Genomic DNA, 15,987 nt, shown 5'->3' with positions numbered 1-15,987 from the left:
CTTTCCCTGCAGAATGTGTATTTTATGACTTCCAGGAGCCTAAATGTGCAAGAGCTGTCAGTCAGAAGTTCTTGTCAAGAAGACCTGGTTAAAGCATAAGTAACCAGGACCATTTATGGTGTCCTGGTAATAATGGGAAAACAAAGAGAAATAAGAAGGAGTTGTCAGAAAAATAGATATTCACAAGATGACTTCACATGCCTTTTTTCCTCAGAGAAAATCACTAGTAGAATATGTGAAATGCAAGCAACTTACTATGATACATGCATATAGAGTTGAGTGTCTTTTTGATGGTAATCCATATTGCTTCCATGTAGAATTTGGATTTAAACAGGACATTTCAATCTCCTGTCGAATTCCATATGTTCATTTTGTCTGTGTAGGAAAGAGTTTGAGCTGGTGGTAAATTATGTGGGAGGATAATTTATGTTAAAAAGAGGGGAAGTTATGTTTTTTAGAGGTAACCAATTGGAGGCTGTGTCTGTTCTGGCTGTTTATGACAGCTGAAGTAGACTGAAAGTTCTGAAGTTTTGAGTTACATTTTATAATCTTTGCACTGAAAATATTAGGGTTCTCAAATTTGGTGATTCTCTGCTCATATCAGGGCATGTCTAGCATCTGCTGCAGGGTGATGTATTACCTTTCTTTGGTTTTGAGGCTCTTGACACAAAATTCTGCATGAAGCAATTACACTTGTGTGATGTTCCTCTGCCAGTTCACTGGCATCTACTTTCTCTGATATCTTTTGTGATACTTCAGTGCTCTTCATTGCCCAGGGAACAGATCATCTATTCTGCCTGTGTAAAACATACATACAGTGTCATCCAGGATTTGGATCCAGTAGTTAGCCCAATAACTGGGGTAAAAATACTAATTTTCCAGAAGTTTGAATTTACTTTTTTTTACAGTTCTTTTAAGTTAGCTGTGGCAAACTACTTGAGAATTTTAGTGGGGGGAAAAAACACTACTCATTTTCTGTAAGTAAATAAACAACTTCAGTTAATGGTAGGATAGTAGTGGACGTTGTGTACTAAAATGCTGCATTGTGTTGTCTTTGTTGCTTAAACTTCCTGAACACTGATTGTTGAGTGGTACCGTTATGTCATTCGTTTAATATGTAGGCTGAGTAATGGTTGCTGATATCAGTGATGAATTTAGCGTACTAAAATTAAGCTAATCACAATGTCAAGGAGACATACTTTAGTCTTAGGAAATACACCCGTTTTAAACAGTGAGAGTGACTGACTATACTACACTGACACAGCTATGTTTAAAAAATAGCTTGAGTGAAAGAAATGTAAACTACTTCATTGGGTTTTTGGGCAGTGACCTGATACCTAGCTGGTCATTGCTGGTTGGTGTTTTATTAGATTCCAGTTGTTAGTGAACAATATTTGTGAAAGCTTGTGGGAGGAATTGTGATGTAAGAGTTTGGATTCTTGCTGGTGGAGTTACTGGAATTCTTTACACATACGTAATCAGCCTTAACTGATAGAGTTTGGTAGTTTATCCAGCTCTGGGTTTTATAATCCAGAACAGAAAACTAGCTTAGTCTGGGAATAGCCAGTGAACATGCATTGTACTGGTTTGGGCAAGTTCTGTTGTCACAGAAATAAGCTGATGTGAAACTGGGTGGGTATAACCACATATCTTTTGAAAGCAGCTGAGATACTTGCAACATGAGGCAGAGCAGCTGTCAAAAATGTTCTTGTGCAAATGTGGTTACCTTTATTTTTGGACTAACCAGCATTTTGTCTTCACAGCAGCTATACTTCTGAATGGAAGTGGCTTGCAGACAGAGCTAGAATTGGCAGCCGTTGGACCTGGCTTCAAGCCCAGATTTCAGAACTAGAATACAAAATCCAACAACTAACTGACCTTCACAGACAGTTGCGTGCCACCAAGGTATTGTCTGTAAGCTCACAAATGGGCTTTTCAAATCATCTTTTGACAGTGTTTCTTGTAATATTTATTTATTTGGTTCCTCGTTGTTGCTGTTTGCTTTGCTCTAGACTTCTTATGTCTGTGCAGGCTGTTGCATGCAACGTTTAATGGGAAAGACATCACGAGCTAAAAAGTATTGTGCCCAAAAGGCACTGGTATAGGCCTTGGGTTTGGGAACTCTTATCTTCCTATCTGTGATAGTTAGTGACTTCGTGAGTGGCTCTCGGGCCAGCACAAAGTACTCATTTATCACATCAGTTTTTCCCTCTGCAGAAGAGGCAAGATTCAGTTTTCAGATGTGAGGGTTGGTTATTCATTTTTGTGTTATGGGCTTCCAGGGTGGGTTTTTTGGTTCCTTGCGGTGCATGTTTATTCTGAGGATTAGCTGGTTAATGTTTGTACAGCACTTTGAACAGGTCAAGGATTTAATTATTACTAAAATTCCATGTGTGTAACTCATGTACTAGTTTTTGTAAATCGAACTGGCTAGACAGTGGGAAAGTGACATTCCTAAAACATTAGTAATCTAGCTATCAATTTAATGGGTTCTCAGGTCATTCTTATGTACAAGATGCCAAACCTGTGATAATTCTGGTGGTGTAAGTGTGTGTGATAGTGAGGGGTTTTAGGGGAGGGCTCTTTGACTCTCCATTGATGAGACTCATGTAGGCTGTCTGGCCTGTGCTGAGGTCAGATAAGCACAGATTGAGAGGAACCAGAAGATGCTTTACAGTTTGTGTGACTGAACATGAGACCTAGAGGGAGTTTGAAAGGAGAGGAAAATCACTCCAGAGAGCATTTCCTTCTGAACACACAAAGAAAATTATTCCCTCTTCTCCTTTGCCCTCAGAGTTCTTCTTTTCATATCCAGCTTTTCCCCAGTCAGGTTTTTCTTTACGAAAGAATTGTAGAGCCTTTGTTTGAGGATCTGTGCTGCCTCTGTGCCCACAGGAGTGAAAGGAGATTCTTTTTTTTGGTGAGGGGTGAGAATGCCTGTGTCTTAGTGTTGTCCTAAACACCAGGTACATGCACACTCTTACACCCATAAGCTGTCAGCCTGTAGGGTAGGAGCTACAGAAGATGGAGAAATAAATATCAGAAATAAGAGGAACAGCATTATTTTAGTCATGCGTTTTCTTGCATGAGGTGGTATGTTGGCTTGGAGCCTAGTCATCTTCCTGGTGAGGAATTTTAGTGATACTCCTTTTTGCAAGCTTCATGCCCCTTCATTCCCAGCTTCATTCCCAAGCTTCCTTCCCAGCTGTGGTATTTAGCATTTGGCATTGTGTCCCATAGTGAAGGTAGGCACCTATTTTCCTCAGCTGGGAGTTCTTTGTCTACATGTTTATAGTACCCCGGTGCCGCAGCTATGGAAGGACATGTGGGCTGATAGAAGAGCTCTTTGTTTTCATTTAGTGGCTGCAAAGGAGTTACACAATATCATTAGAATTTGTATGCTGTGTTTAATGGTTTCAGAGTGGTTTTCATGTGTTTTGAGTGGAAAAAATGTGATTCATAGCCAGTGAACAATGATTTCAAGCAAAATGCCACTCCTCGAGCACCATAACGCAATAGGAAGGGAGATGAGTAACTTGTGGGCTGTTTCCTGGCCTATTGCATTGTGCCTTTGCCATTTCTATGCACACAGAAGGAGCAGCTCTGCATCTTTGAGAGTCCTTCCATTTAAAAAAGCGTGTATCTGCAAACCAAAACAATTCCATGTATGGGGGAGGGCTGTCATTGCCCAAGCCTGCTAGTTGTGACCCACTTAACTTAAAATTCCTGTACAGTCAGTATTAGTCTTCTGATTCTTTACTCCTCCTCTTTTCTTCCGTGCCTATTCCATCTCTCCCTTTGCATACAGTCTGTCAGTTTGCCTCTTCCTTTTCTGCTTTCCTCTTCCCATGCTTGGTAAACATTCCAGTGGAAGGACACATGTGTGTGTGTGTATCCCTCTTTTCACCACTTTTCATGTGTGTCTTCCTGTTCCTCTGACCTCAGAATTTGGCTTTCAGACTTTTTTAGGCTCTCTGTGCTCATGACCTATCATTCTTTTACTAAAAAGACCTGAAGATTGTAAATTCTAAAGGAATCTAAAGCAGTTGAGCTCCTTGTCCTCCTGTTGTGGCACAGGATTGAATTCCCTGGAACATACTGCCCACTTTGTAGCTGTTGGTGGCCTACCGACTGTAGTATGATACTGTCTGGATTTGTGTCCATCTCCTGTAAATGGAAAAGCACAGATGATGAGCTATGTGGAAAATCTAGCACTGGCTTGAGGGACATTAAGAATCTCTGTGCTTCTTTTGGGTGTTAAAGCAAATTTTCAAGAACCTATATTTGTTTTTAGGGATTATATTTGTTCTCAGCTTTGAATTTGTAACTCAAACAAGGGAATAAGTTAGAGACACAGTGAGAACGGGACAATTTCATGTTTTCTCCTAGTCTCCCCTTTGAAGTCTCTTTGAAACTTGCTTTCATGTTTTTGGGCAAGCTGCTGCTGAGGCAGGAGTCAAGGTAGTTTTACTCAACTACAGTATTGTTAGTTTTCCACAGCCACAACCTTGGTGAAGTCTGTCTCGCTTGAATAAATGATGATAGGACTTCCTCGTGTCCATATTGTGACAGTGTTCCTTGGTTTTAGTGGAATATTCTCATTAGAAAGACAAATTTGAGACCATGTAATTGGGTGGTCTCATTCTTTCAAGATATGCTTGGTATTTGAGTAATAGTACTTAAAAGCAACAAAGTTCTTTTCCTTCTCTTTGGAAAAAGCCTGCAGAGGTTTGATAGCCTTTTCTGAGTGTTACATTTATTTGCTCAAGATAATGGCAAATTAAGGGACTATTTGAGGACCGTTTTTGACTATTACAAAGTTATTTTTGCTTCTATTTTATGTAATATTTTAAGTTCTTAAAACAAACTAACTGAGGCATTACCTTGGATTGTACTTGACACTTCTGTTTTTCTTACCTGTCCTGTGGAAAACACAATAGGGGTATTATTTTCCTAGTTCCATTTATGAAACTCTGTTATTTCCCTACCATATCAGGTTATATTTATCTTACTGTGTGGCTTTCTAGACAATACACCATGTCTGATACCACATTTGTGCAGATCTGTCTTGGAAAGCAGTGAGATTACCAGAATGTTTAGGGTACTTACCTCCAATTATATGAAACTCTCAAAATGTTCACCTTTAGAAAAAATAAATTACTCAATTGTAAAAGACTTTTGTTTTGAATTGTACACATCTCTGCTGCTTAAAAATCAACTGCCTTGATGTTTTGCTTAGGACAACTTCAAATCAAAGGGTGGTGGTTTTGTACAGAAAAACCTCACTGTAGATCAATGGGCAAATGATAATATTATACTCTAGTAAGTATGAATTTCTGATTTGAATTTTGGCACAGATGTTTGCGCCATGGTAAAACACTGCAGTGATTGCTGTTATAAGGAGTAGCATAAGTGATGGAGCTTTTCCTGAATGAAAATGCCTATCATTTCTATGTTTTAGCTGTGAAGTGTATTTAGAATCCAGTTGAAGTGCTGCAAAGTTGTTGGGAAGATTTAAGAGGGATGTGCCGGGTTTGACTGCCCCTTAAAAATTATTTAGGAGTGTTAATCCATTGTCAACCAACTGTGTTCAATTGCTGTTGTCTAGGGGATGGCGTTCGTAAAAGAATTCGCATTTCCAAATGACATTTGGATGAAGCAAATGCATTCGACAAACCAAGAAGCTTTTTTAAACACCGCATGGAATTCACAACTTACCGTTGAGAGACAGGATTACTTGCCGGAGCCCAGCTTGGGAATGCCACCCAACAGCCCTACCATGCACCGAGAAGAAGCTGGAGGACAGGTAAAGTCAAACAAAAACTGAGCAGTCAGTGGAGCCAAATGACTGACTGCAGAAACAGGGCAGGTTCCATGGTGATGGCTTCCCAAAAGGAAGATATTTTGCAGTCTGGGAAGTGGGTACTGATGAATTGTTGGGCATGAATAACTCTATTGCACACCAGTTTTACAAAATAAGCTTTTATTTCTGGTGCGTCTGTGTTAGCACTTTGTTTCCATCCAAGAGACCACATACTGACTTTCAAGTGCTATCCACAAACCTGCCTCTGCTTTCCACTCAGGATCAGTATGGAGTCACCACAGGTTGTTTCAGGAAATGCTGACATGAGATGGAAGAGTACAGCTGGCAGTAGAGATACATTGAACTTGAAATAATTTAAAAGTCCCAACAGAATATAATTGTTAATTTGGCTTTGCAAGTGTCACAGGACTCTGGTTCATAGTTTCATAGGATGTTAAGCAGTTGGAATGGACTTTAGAGATCATCTAGTCCCAACCCTCTGCCCTGGGCAGGGACACCTCCCACTAGATCAGGTTGCTCAAGGCTTAATCCAACCTGGCCTTGAACACTGCCAGGGTTGGGGCAGCCACAGCCTCCTGTCAGGGATTTGAGTCTGAGGAATTCAGGTACTTCCCAGGCACAGTGTAAGTGTAGTTGTGAGCAGAGTTCCACTTCATGGTGTTCAGAAAAGCCCTTCTCAAGGTTAATTCCAGGAAATAAGATGTAGCCACCAACCGGGTTTTCTTTTGCTAGAAAGTACATAAAGAACGTGGTAGGATCCCATTGCTGAAGGAGATACAGGAAATTTGATTTCACATTGAATTTATGCAGTTAGCATAAAGCAAAGGTGTCAAAGGCACTGTGAGGTGTTAATATATTGCTCTGCCACAAAGTCATGGTCACACACACGTTTTTTTAAATGGGTAAAAGCAGCTTTAGATGCCAGTGCCTCTTCCTGAATCTCTGTGCCAATTTTTCTTATTTGATAGTTGTACTTTCCTGTTCTTTTAGTGCTTCCCCTATCTGATAGATGTTATCCACCAAAGACAGGAGTGAGGAAGCAGTGGAACAGGGAATTAATATGCTCAGTGTTGGCTAGGTAAGATGATACATAAGGTAAAGCAGAGAGTGTTTTTAGCATGTGGTGAATGTCACCTCTTTAAGTGGTGCTTAGGGAGCTAAACATGCTTTTCAGTAAGACATTTGGCAACTAAAGTGATAACAGTGTGTTTCCTGGTCCCTGCATAGCCACAAACTTGGTCCAAGAACTTTGATGAGCTAAAGATTACTTGGAAGTAAAGGTGTTCTTCACCTAACACATCTCACAGATCACATCAGATTTCTTCCCTTTACACCATAAAAATCATAGGGTTTGGTTCCCTTTATGACCACCAGTTCTGTAAATCAACCTTAACTCTGCAGGTCTGAGTTTCTTGTTGTTCAGCAGTGCATTAGGCTTAAGTACATCCACAGAATTCTTCAGTCTGCTGTTAAATGTGAACAAGAAAAGAATTCTGATAGGTTAAAAGTCACTGAGGCTGGCAATCTTTATTAAGAATGTTTTCAAGTCCTTTTCATAGCTCTGCAAGTTTCTAAACACATGTATGTTTTTCCTTGTCGTTTGGATGTCTGCCATTGTTTTGGTGCTTTTATATTCAGTAGAGAACTTTGGTCCTTACAGATTGAATTCTGATGATATCGTTAAATCAGTCTACTAAATACTTTACTGACATCTTGTTTGCTATGGCCAGAACTTTTGTAATTGAGTTGCTATTTCTCTGCTTTAATATCCATCCATGAATATTTTATTCTGATGTGACATTTTTACTCAACTGCATCACTTAAACATCCACAGAAAATATGTGAGTTGTAGGAAAAATGAAAAAAATTCTCTTTCTGCATAAATGTAAAAGTAAAATAAAAATGTGCAGAAAAGTTACCGAGTAACCTTTAGTGATTTATGTTTTAAACATTCTTAGCCCTGAATGGAAATCTGACAAAGTAATGTAAGAGTTTTTATAAAAACAAAAAGAAATCTGCTGTTTCAGATACATTTAATTTCTGTTTAGTGTGCAGAATAGAGTTTCTCCTAAGGAAGCTACATTTATTGTCAATACACTTTAAGGTCTGACATTTAAAACAAAAAAAACATTGTGAAATGTTATCTGGACTCAATCCACGATTCATTGTTCTGCAAGGAGTAATTCTTAATGTTAACAGATTGGCTGCATTCATTTTGGGGCCGTTCTGAACGTTTTGGTGTGGTGAGGAGCCTCTTGGGGCTGTTTTTGAGGATACCAGAAGATTTTATCCATTCTGTGTGTGGTTGCAATAGTCCTCATGCAGTTACACTGCCTTTATAAAAACACCTTCGTCAAAGTGCAGTGAGCAATGAAGAGGATTCTTTTAAGAACAAAAACAGTTTGAGTGAACAAAATGTACAATGAGTAGACAGTTGACCTTTTTTTCCCCCTGTTGAAGTGCTTGTCGAATGGCCAGTTAGCAGCTCTGGGCTGCAGCTGTTGTAACATCAGCTGTAAAGTGTTCTGGTTTCTTTTTCCCTTTTAAAAACCTTTGCTCACAATACTAAGATCACTAATGTGTTTTGTGTACTACTTACTCAGATCTATAAACAATGTCCTTGGCAGGTTGTCCAGAGTTGTGTTCATGTTTTGTTGATGTTTTGTTGGAGGCTTTTGTATGGTTGAATGTAGTAATTGTAGAAGAAAACCCAATGCCACACTTGATTATTCGCAAGAAGAAGCTGAATATGATTATTCCATGATGTATGTGACTGGAATCCTAAGCAGGAAAACAGCAAAACCCTGGGACCTTTGAGCTGTTAAGTCTGGATAAAAGTCTGACTACCTTTTATTTTTTTAAATCTTTTTCCAGAGCTCAGCAATTGCTGAAGTCTTGAGGAGCTTAGCACCTCCACCCGATATGTCTCCAACTTCTTTAAAGAGATACATGATGGAGGGCTTTGCCTTGAGGTAGGTGACAGTATGGGTTTTTGAGCCTAACTTTTGGTGAAGTTATATAGATGAAACTAACAGTCATTAGAGTATTAAATCAGGACAAGAGAACTGCTTTCTGCAGGCTTCAGGAGAAGTCAAGTCTTGCTTGCAATGTTGCAATTAGTAGGTTTTTGTGTTGTTGTTCTTAAAGATGTCATAGAAGTATTTGAGGTGTTTTGTTGTGGGTGGATAAACCTTCCAGGGTGACTGGAGCTTGAAATTAATATTGTAGAACAATGTTTCTCAAAATTAGGTCCATACTACTTGGTAATTCCATCTTGCATGTGAAGATTGTAAATGCAGTGCAGCTGTAATAGATCTGAGTCTCAAAACAGCATTAAGGTAATTGACTACAGTCCTGTTTGATGGAAGACCAAAAGTGGGTTGGGTATTTCTCCTGAGATACTGGTGGTGAGATTTTTGAGAATGGGGGGGTTGCTGTTGTTCACAGGTCTCAGTTAAGATCAGGTGGATGAAGAAACTGTTTCCAACTAGAGCTGGCATGTTCATGGCAGTGTGCAGCAGGACGTAATTCCCTGGCTCCTGACTTCAGGAAGCACTGGCCACACTGTCTGCTTCAGCAGCAGCTTTGCTGCAGAGGCTGCAGCCTTCCACAAGGAGATTATAATGAGCAGCTTGGATGGGCAGGAGCTTTGGCTGCCTTCTGTTCCACAACACTCGTGTGGCTCTGCCCTCAATTTAAGGATGAAGGCGTCATGCCATGCCATATCCATGCTCCAGATGTATCAGTTGTTTACAGATAATGTAAGACTCGTCTGCGTTTTGTAATAAAACCAGCCTTGAAATAGGAGCTGCTAATAGAGGTGGTTGTGTGGACGAAGAGAGTGGTTTAGGCTGTGTCTTGAATCTGTGACTTTGTCATGAAACAGATGAGGAAGAGTTCCTGCTTTAAAAAATGTTTTTAGGAGTGTACGAGGTTGACTTCATGGTGAGACACTCTAATGATGTAACTTCAAGCCAGTTCTCATCTGATTTATTAGACACTGTCCAAAATCAGCCTTCATTCCATTTCATGAATATCACAGTTGTTTGCTCATGGACCACTCTCTCTAAGGCTGGTTGTTTTCTACTCATGACCTATAAAAGTCCAAAGAAGGATAGTAGGAGTTGGAAGATTTTTCTCAGTGCTGTAGCTCTAGACTGGAGTTTGAGAAGTTAGGTGTTGGAAAGGAGTCTGAGAGACTTGAGAGCTTTCTAGATGTCCTCTTAAAACTGAGTTAATGACTTAATTTTTCAATGCTTACGAAGTGTTTTGAAATCTGTAAATAAATCCTGTTCATTAAAGATGGTAATTAAGCATGACGTAGGGTGGTTATTGTGAGAATCCTGAGGAGAAATTGACTGCCTCCGACTTCTTGGGGTTTTTTGAGTGGCTTTCAGATTTTTTTTGGTGGTATTTTGTTGGTGTAGTAGCTTTGTGCCCAATTAATTGAGACAGTTACATGCTGCAGTTAACTTAATTCTTGGCTGCTTCTCCCCTTGCTTTTTCTAGAGCTCACTCTGCACTCAGTACTTCAGAAAGCAGAAATCAAAATTGAATGGAAAGTAAGGGGTTTTTTTTAGTTTTTGAGAGGGGAAAAAAGGGATGATAGTCCACGTTTAAAGTAGGTCTAAGCATGAAATGCTTTGGGGTTGGTAACCATGGGGTTGCAGTATAATTGGTTCCTTGAGCTGTACGCAGCAGAAGTGGAGGTGCATGTACAGTTTTGGTTGACTGAATGTGGGTAACCTCTAATTGCCATTTCTCTGGGGCTAATTACCTTAGTGTCTTCCTTGTTCTGTGTAGCTTTTTTTTGTTCAATCGAATCTGGCTGCCAAGGCTAGCCAGAAGCATTGCATAAAGGTAGATGTTCTTGGAAGCAGTTCCCTCAGCTAATGATGGCCACTCTCATGAGGGGAGAGGAAGGAAAGCGTTGATTACTTCAGTGCAAATGGTGTGGTGGCTTGCTGTGCAGGTGTGCATCTGGGAGTAAGGTCAAGAGCAAGAAAAGCCAACCTGTGAGCTCTGAAAGGAGTGTTACAGCAAATTCTTGGCTTGCTTTCACATCTGGCAATGGTTCACTTTGCTCTTCTGTAGAATGACATTTTGAAAACCACCCAAACTAAGATCAAAATAAATGGGTAACTCAAACCTTGTTTGGGAAGCCTGTTCACACAAGTGGCAGGAAGACCATACTGCTATGTACTGGAGCTCTCCAGGCTATGCAGCTGAGATCTCTGCATCGTCTGGGAATGGAGCTATGCATTGCTGCAAGGCATAGAGGTGTAGACAGAGCAGTTGGCAGGCACTGAAGAGAGATTGCCAAAGACTGGGTAAACTACCAGAACAAAGGCAGGTATCCCAGAAGTTGAGGAGCCAAAGTGAGGACCTTTTTGTTTTAATTTACTTGTCCAGGTTGTCACTCACGTAAGAGGAGGTATGTGGAAGTCTAGAAGTTGAGCTTGGGACCGTCTAACTTTAAGGTGGATAGTTAGAGAGAAAACGTGTTTGAGAATTCAGAGCAAGTTTTCGAAGCATTGGACTGTAAACCTTCTATGCCTTTCTCAAGCTGTAAAAATGCAGTGTTAATGTGAAGAATGTCATGCTTCAGTATTTGGGCTTTTTCTTGACACTTACTGATAGGTTTCTCTAAATATTTTGTACCATCTCTCTATTAATTAACACATTTTTTTTCATGAGTGTGTGTTGCTTATTGGATTGTTCTGACATGTCAGGAGGGCAACTCAAATTCAAGCCCATAAAGCTTGTTACCACGCCAGCACAGCATGGGATGGTGTTTAATGACACTTCCAGAACCAGCCCTTCTATTTAATAAAACTGTCCTGTAAGAAGAATACCACTTGTCAAAAAAAAGATTTATAAATGGCCTTGTAATAAATTCTTTTTCATGTTTTATTGTTAAAAGTTTACTAATAAAGCTGTGACTTGTCATAAGACAGAATAATCATTTGTGCAGATAGATGACCTGTTATGAAGCAAGGCCAAAATATCTTGTATACTTGCAGTCCTTGGGTAGTTTAGAGTTGTGATCAAGGTCTTCAGTACTGTAAAAACAAATGCACACTTGAGTGATCTTTGCAGCAAGCCTTCAACTTTGCAGGCAGATGTTGCTACAGCAACAAAATAAAATCAAGAATACCTATAAAAGGGAAGTGCATTCTTCCAATTGAGTCATTCCCACCCAAATGAGAGAGTGTTCTGAATGCTTTCGTTGTGGTGTTGCCTGTTCTGGTGAGCAGACAGGGACTGGGGAGAGTGGTGTGAGGTTGTTCTACTGCTCTTGGCCACATCTTGGCACTTCACCTTGACTCTACACAGTTGAAGTGTGTAGAGTTCCTAATTTTGATACAAATGCTTCACAGGTAGTTGCAACCCCTACACGGAATGGTCACTGCTTTATAAAGCTTTACTTAGGTTTCAGTTCTTGAGCAAAACTAGAAAATCCTGAAAGTATTAGAGCAGGACTCTAGCTCTCCTCTGTGTTAGCGTGACTGCTGTCTTGGATGGAATATCGGTTGGAAAGGAAATACTAATTGTAACTTAAAACTCATAGGTGTTAAAAGTGATAGAAAGAGGGTTCTTGAATCTGGGAGAAACCAAAACCCATTATATGCTCAAGGGCGTAACTCCATTGTGCCATTTGTTTCCATGAGCAGAAAGGTGGTCAAGAAACTTCCTTTCCTGACCTAACGTAGAATTAAGCAACAAGCAAACAAAGCACATACATGGTTTCCTGAAAGTGTGCTAAAACATTTGAGTGTTTATAAAATTCTCATGGAATTGGGTAGCAAATGTTAATCAGTGCCTGTGCATGTGGAGCATATTTAACTTCTTGTATTTCCTCCCCCCATTAATCATGAAATTGCAGGCCTCCGGACACCCTAGACTTATCCGCTTCCAGGCGCTTGATGATGGGTCTTGACAACATTGAGGAAAGAAGAAGAGACAGCACGAGACTAGGATCTGTCTCCATGACTAATGCATACTCATGTGCCCGAACAAAGCCAACTGATAGCTTCCAGAAGAGGAAACTCTACAGAATGCACAGTGCACAGTGGAATCAGCAGGTAGGCCTTGGCCCCTTTCTCTGGGAGAGGAAATCAAAGTGTCCAGCTGCTAGAGCTGGCATGTGTCTTGTCTAGTATGCCAGAAGAATAGTGCATGCTGTGCTGGTTGTTTGTTGCGTTCAGGGACCATATAATACGTGTGGAGGGAGTACTGGCTGTGTCAGCAGGAGCTCAGAGTTAATGAGTTGAACATAAAAATTAAAGATGGCTCAGAATGCTGCTCATCAAATCAGTTGGTTATGTGGCCATCTTTTAAAGCCCTAGTTCAGTCTGAGACAACTTGCTAACTTCCTTGGGAGGCCTGACTGCTGAGGAGACATGCTACAGTGTAAATCAACTGCCTGTTTGTTTTCAGAGTATTTATTTTAGCTACAAGAAGGTTTACACAGCTGGTGGCACATTATTTTCTAGGAAATTGAATTGCAATATCTTAATCTTGTTTCCTTTTTGCTGTTTCTGATTAGTTATGTTGCCTTTTTCATGACACTTCAAGAATGCTTTAAAACTGTTAAAATTTTCTGCATTACAGAGAGATTAATATTTTTAAATGGAAAAAACCACATTGTTGTGCAGGGCAAGGCTATCTGTTTGCATCTGATATTAATAGCATATTGCTGTAAGAATATGTAATGAGTTTAGCTGTAGTGCTTAAAGCAACAGGTCTAATTTGGGAGCAGAGACAGTATGATCTCATTCTCTAGAGCAGTGCTAATCCCAAGTAGTTTTCATGTCTTTGCCTTTTAAAAGTGCCTTATATTGAGGGAAATCTCTGTGTCTCCTCAGCTAACTGTCTGGGATTTACTAAGTGTGCCAGTGGTCTGGGGAGACATATCCCCTGCAAGGATGTTCTGTGCTGATTCAGCATCCTCTGCAAAATTGCAGAAGTGTCCTAGTTTTAGCAAGGTATTTTATTGAAAAACTGTCCAGTTTCTTATTAGCTTGAGTTCTCAGCTTCCTGGCAGTGGGGCTTAAAGACTTGGCAGCCTGCCCTGGAGGGTTTGCTGAGCTGGGGACGGTGGTGGAGGGTGAGAGTTTGGGTGCTCTGCCTCGTCCTAGATACTTACATAGGCTTTTCATCTTCCTTGCTTTAACCAAGGAGACTGTGGTTGCCTTGGACTTCATTGTTTCCCATTCAATCCAGTCCATGTCCTGTTAGAGGTTGGAGGCCTCTTGCCCAGACTGATGCCTCCAATACCACAAGTGCTGCTTGCAGTTGTGGCGGTGGCTCCTTAGCAAAAGACTCCAGGACTTTCCCTTCCTTCTACTTAAACATGAGGGGTTTTCACTCCTGATGCAGCTGCTAGATAACAGGCTTTTCTGGAAGCCTGCACTGTGCAGGCTCAAGTATTTCATATTTCTACAAGCACTGCCTGTGTTTCTGTGTTTTGAGAATTGGGCCAGAGTTAGTGTAGTTCAGAGAATAACAGTGGAGGCTTGTGATCAGAAACTTCCTTTCTGCAGCAGTGGGAGTTCAAAGCAGAGTGTGCTGGTTTGGGCTGAAGTGGGGTTAACTATCTTCACAGTGGCTAGTATGGGGCTGTGTTTAGGATTTGTGCAGAACACAGAGTTGATAATGCAGAGATGTTTTTGTTGTTGCTGAGCAGAGCTCACACAGAGCCGAGGCATTTGCTGCTTTCCATACTGCCACACTGGCAAGGAAGTTGGGGATGCATGGGAGATTGGGAGGAGACACAGCTGGGACAGGTGACCCAAACTGACCAAAGGGATATTCCATACCATATGACAACATGCTCAGTATATAAGGTGGGAGAAAGAAGGAGAAGGGGGGACATCTGGAGTGATGGCGTTTGTCTTCCCAAGGAACCATTATGTGTGATGGGCCCTGCTCTCCTGGAGATGCTGAACACCTCCTGTCCATGGGAAGCAGTGAATTAATTCCTTGTTTTGCTTTGCTTGTGTGTGCAGCTTTTGTTTTCTCTATTAAACTGTCTTAACCCATGAGTTTTTCTAGCTTTTACCCTTCCAATTCTTTCCCCCATCCCTCTGGCTGGGGAGCCAGCAAGCACCTGCGTGGTGTTTGGTAGCTGGCTGGGTTTAGACCATGGCACAGAGTTTACACTTTAACCTTCAACCAGCCATAGAGCAGAGCTGCTTGACAGTTTGCCTTGACTTGTAGACTGAAAAGATTTGTAGTTTACCTTTGCTTGTAGACTGCAAGGGAAAAGTGCATTTTTAGGTTACTAGTTAAGGCTTCAAATATTGGAGCTGGTGCAGCTGTGTCTGTTTCATGCTCTTGACATCTCTGCTGCTGGAGATACCAACACAGCTTCAGTGTTTCTGTATCAAAAGTGCAGAGATGTCTCAAAGACAGTGTGGTAAAACATCTCTGTGGGGAATGCTGTTAATGCTTAATGCAGCTTTTGGCTCAAAACCCTGTATTTACTCTGCTTTTGAATGTCCTTTCCATGGGGAAGTGAACCAAGAGGCAATGTGGAGAACTGCCTCATGGGCTGGAGATAGATTCTGTTTCTGTTCCTAGAGAAAATAAGAGGTGGTGGCAGCAATCAAGCTGTCAGGTTCAGGCTTCATGCAAATGCCAAACTCAGTAAGTTTTCAAAATTAAGGTAAAGCAGCGAACAAAGCCTCTTACACAGTGGTGGTTGAAAACAGAGGATCAGGGATTCTGGTGGGGTAGTAAGTGATAAAATTAGACTCGACATTTCCTGCACATTCTGACAATCAAACCTAAATGAGTATTGAGGCTTTGAATTAAGGGCCATCAGCAGTATATCGTTTCATTCAACAAATCTTACTCTAACAGGTCCTGTCACTTTCTTAGTCCTGCACTTGCTACACTTGGTTACCCAGCTGTTTATGGGATTGCTCGGCCTGTAATGGAAGAGCACTGGCTGTCAGTCCAGACTGGCTGCTAGATTAGGCAGATGTCAATGGGTAAGGATGCAAAATGGGAAATGGCTTCTGGGATTGATACCTAGTTTTCTTTGAAAATGCGTTTATATTCCCAATAGTAATCCAGCAAATTTCCTTTGGTCTTTTATAGAAAAAAATGAGTTGCTTCTTAGCAGCATGAAAAATAGTTGGATTTTTAGTGTAATG

At 40.8% G+C, this 15,987-nt stretch overlaps 1 protein-coding gene across 1 annotated transcript in view; it reads left to right on the top strand.

Annotated features, from left to right (window-relative positions):
* Positions 1-15,987, top strand: part of KANSL1L (KAT8 regulatory NSL complex subunit 1-like) — a gene marked incomplete at its 3' end in the record, with an annotated part of 42,879 nt that overhangs the window by 13,433 nt on the left and 13,459 nt on the right. Inside the window, exons 2-6 of the mRNA XM_009077587.1 lie at positions 1,764-1,905; positions 5,609-5,806; positions 8,699-8,796; positions 12,744-12,909; positions 13,736-13,759. Coding sequence (XP_009075835.1) covers positions 1,764-1,905; positions 5,609-5,806; positions 8,699-8,796; positions 12,744-12,909; positions 13,736-13,759 — 628 coding nt within the window. The remainder of the gene's footprint in view (positions 1-1,763; positions 1,906-5,608; positions 5,807-8,698; positions 8,797-12,743; positions 12,910-13,735; positions 13,760-15,987) is intronic.

The sequence above is a fragment of the Acanthisitta chloris genome, unplaced genomic scaffold (assembly GCF_000695815.1).
Source record: "Acanthisitta chloris isolate BGI_N310 unplaced genomic scaffold, ASM69581v1 scaffold22486, whole genome shotgun sequence".
NCBI classification, from domain to species: Eukaryota; Metazoa; Chordata; class Aves; order Passeriformes; family Acanthisittidae; genus Acanthisitta; species Acanthisitta chloris.
The sequence above is the reverse complement of the archived record's forward strand: the minus strand, read 5'-3'. Positions and strand labels throughout refer to the sequence as shown.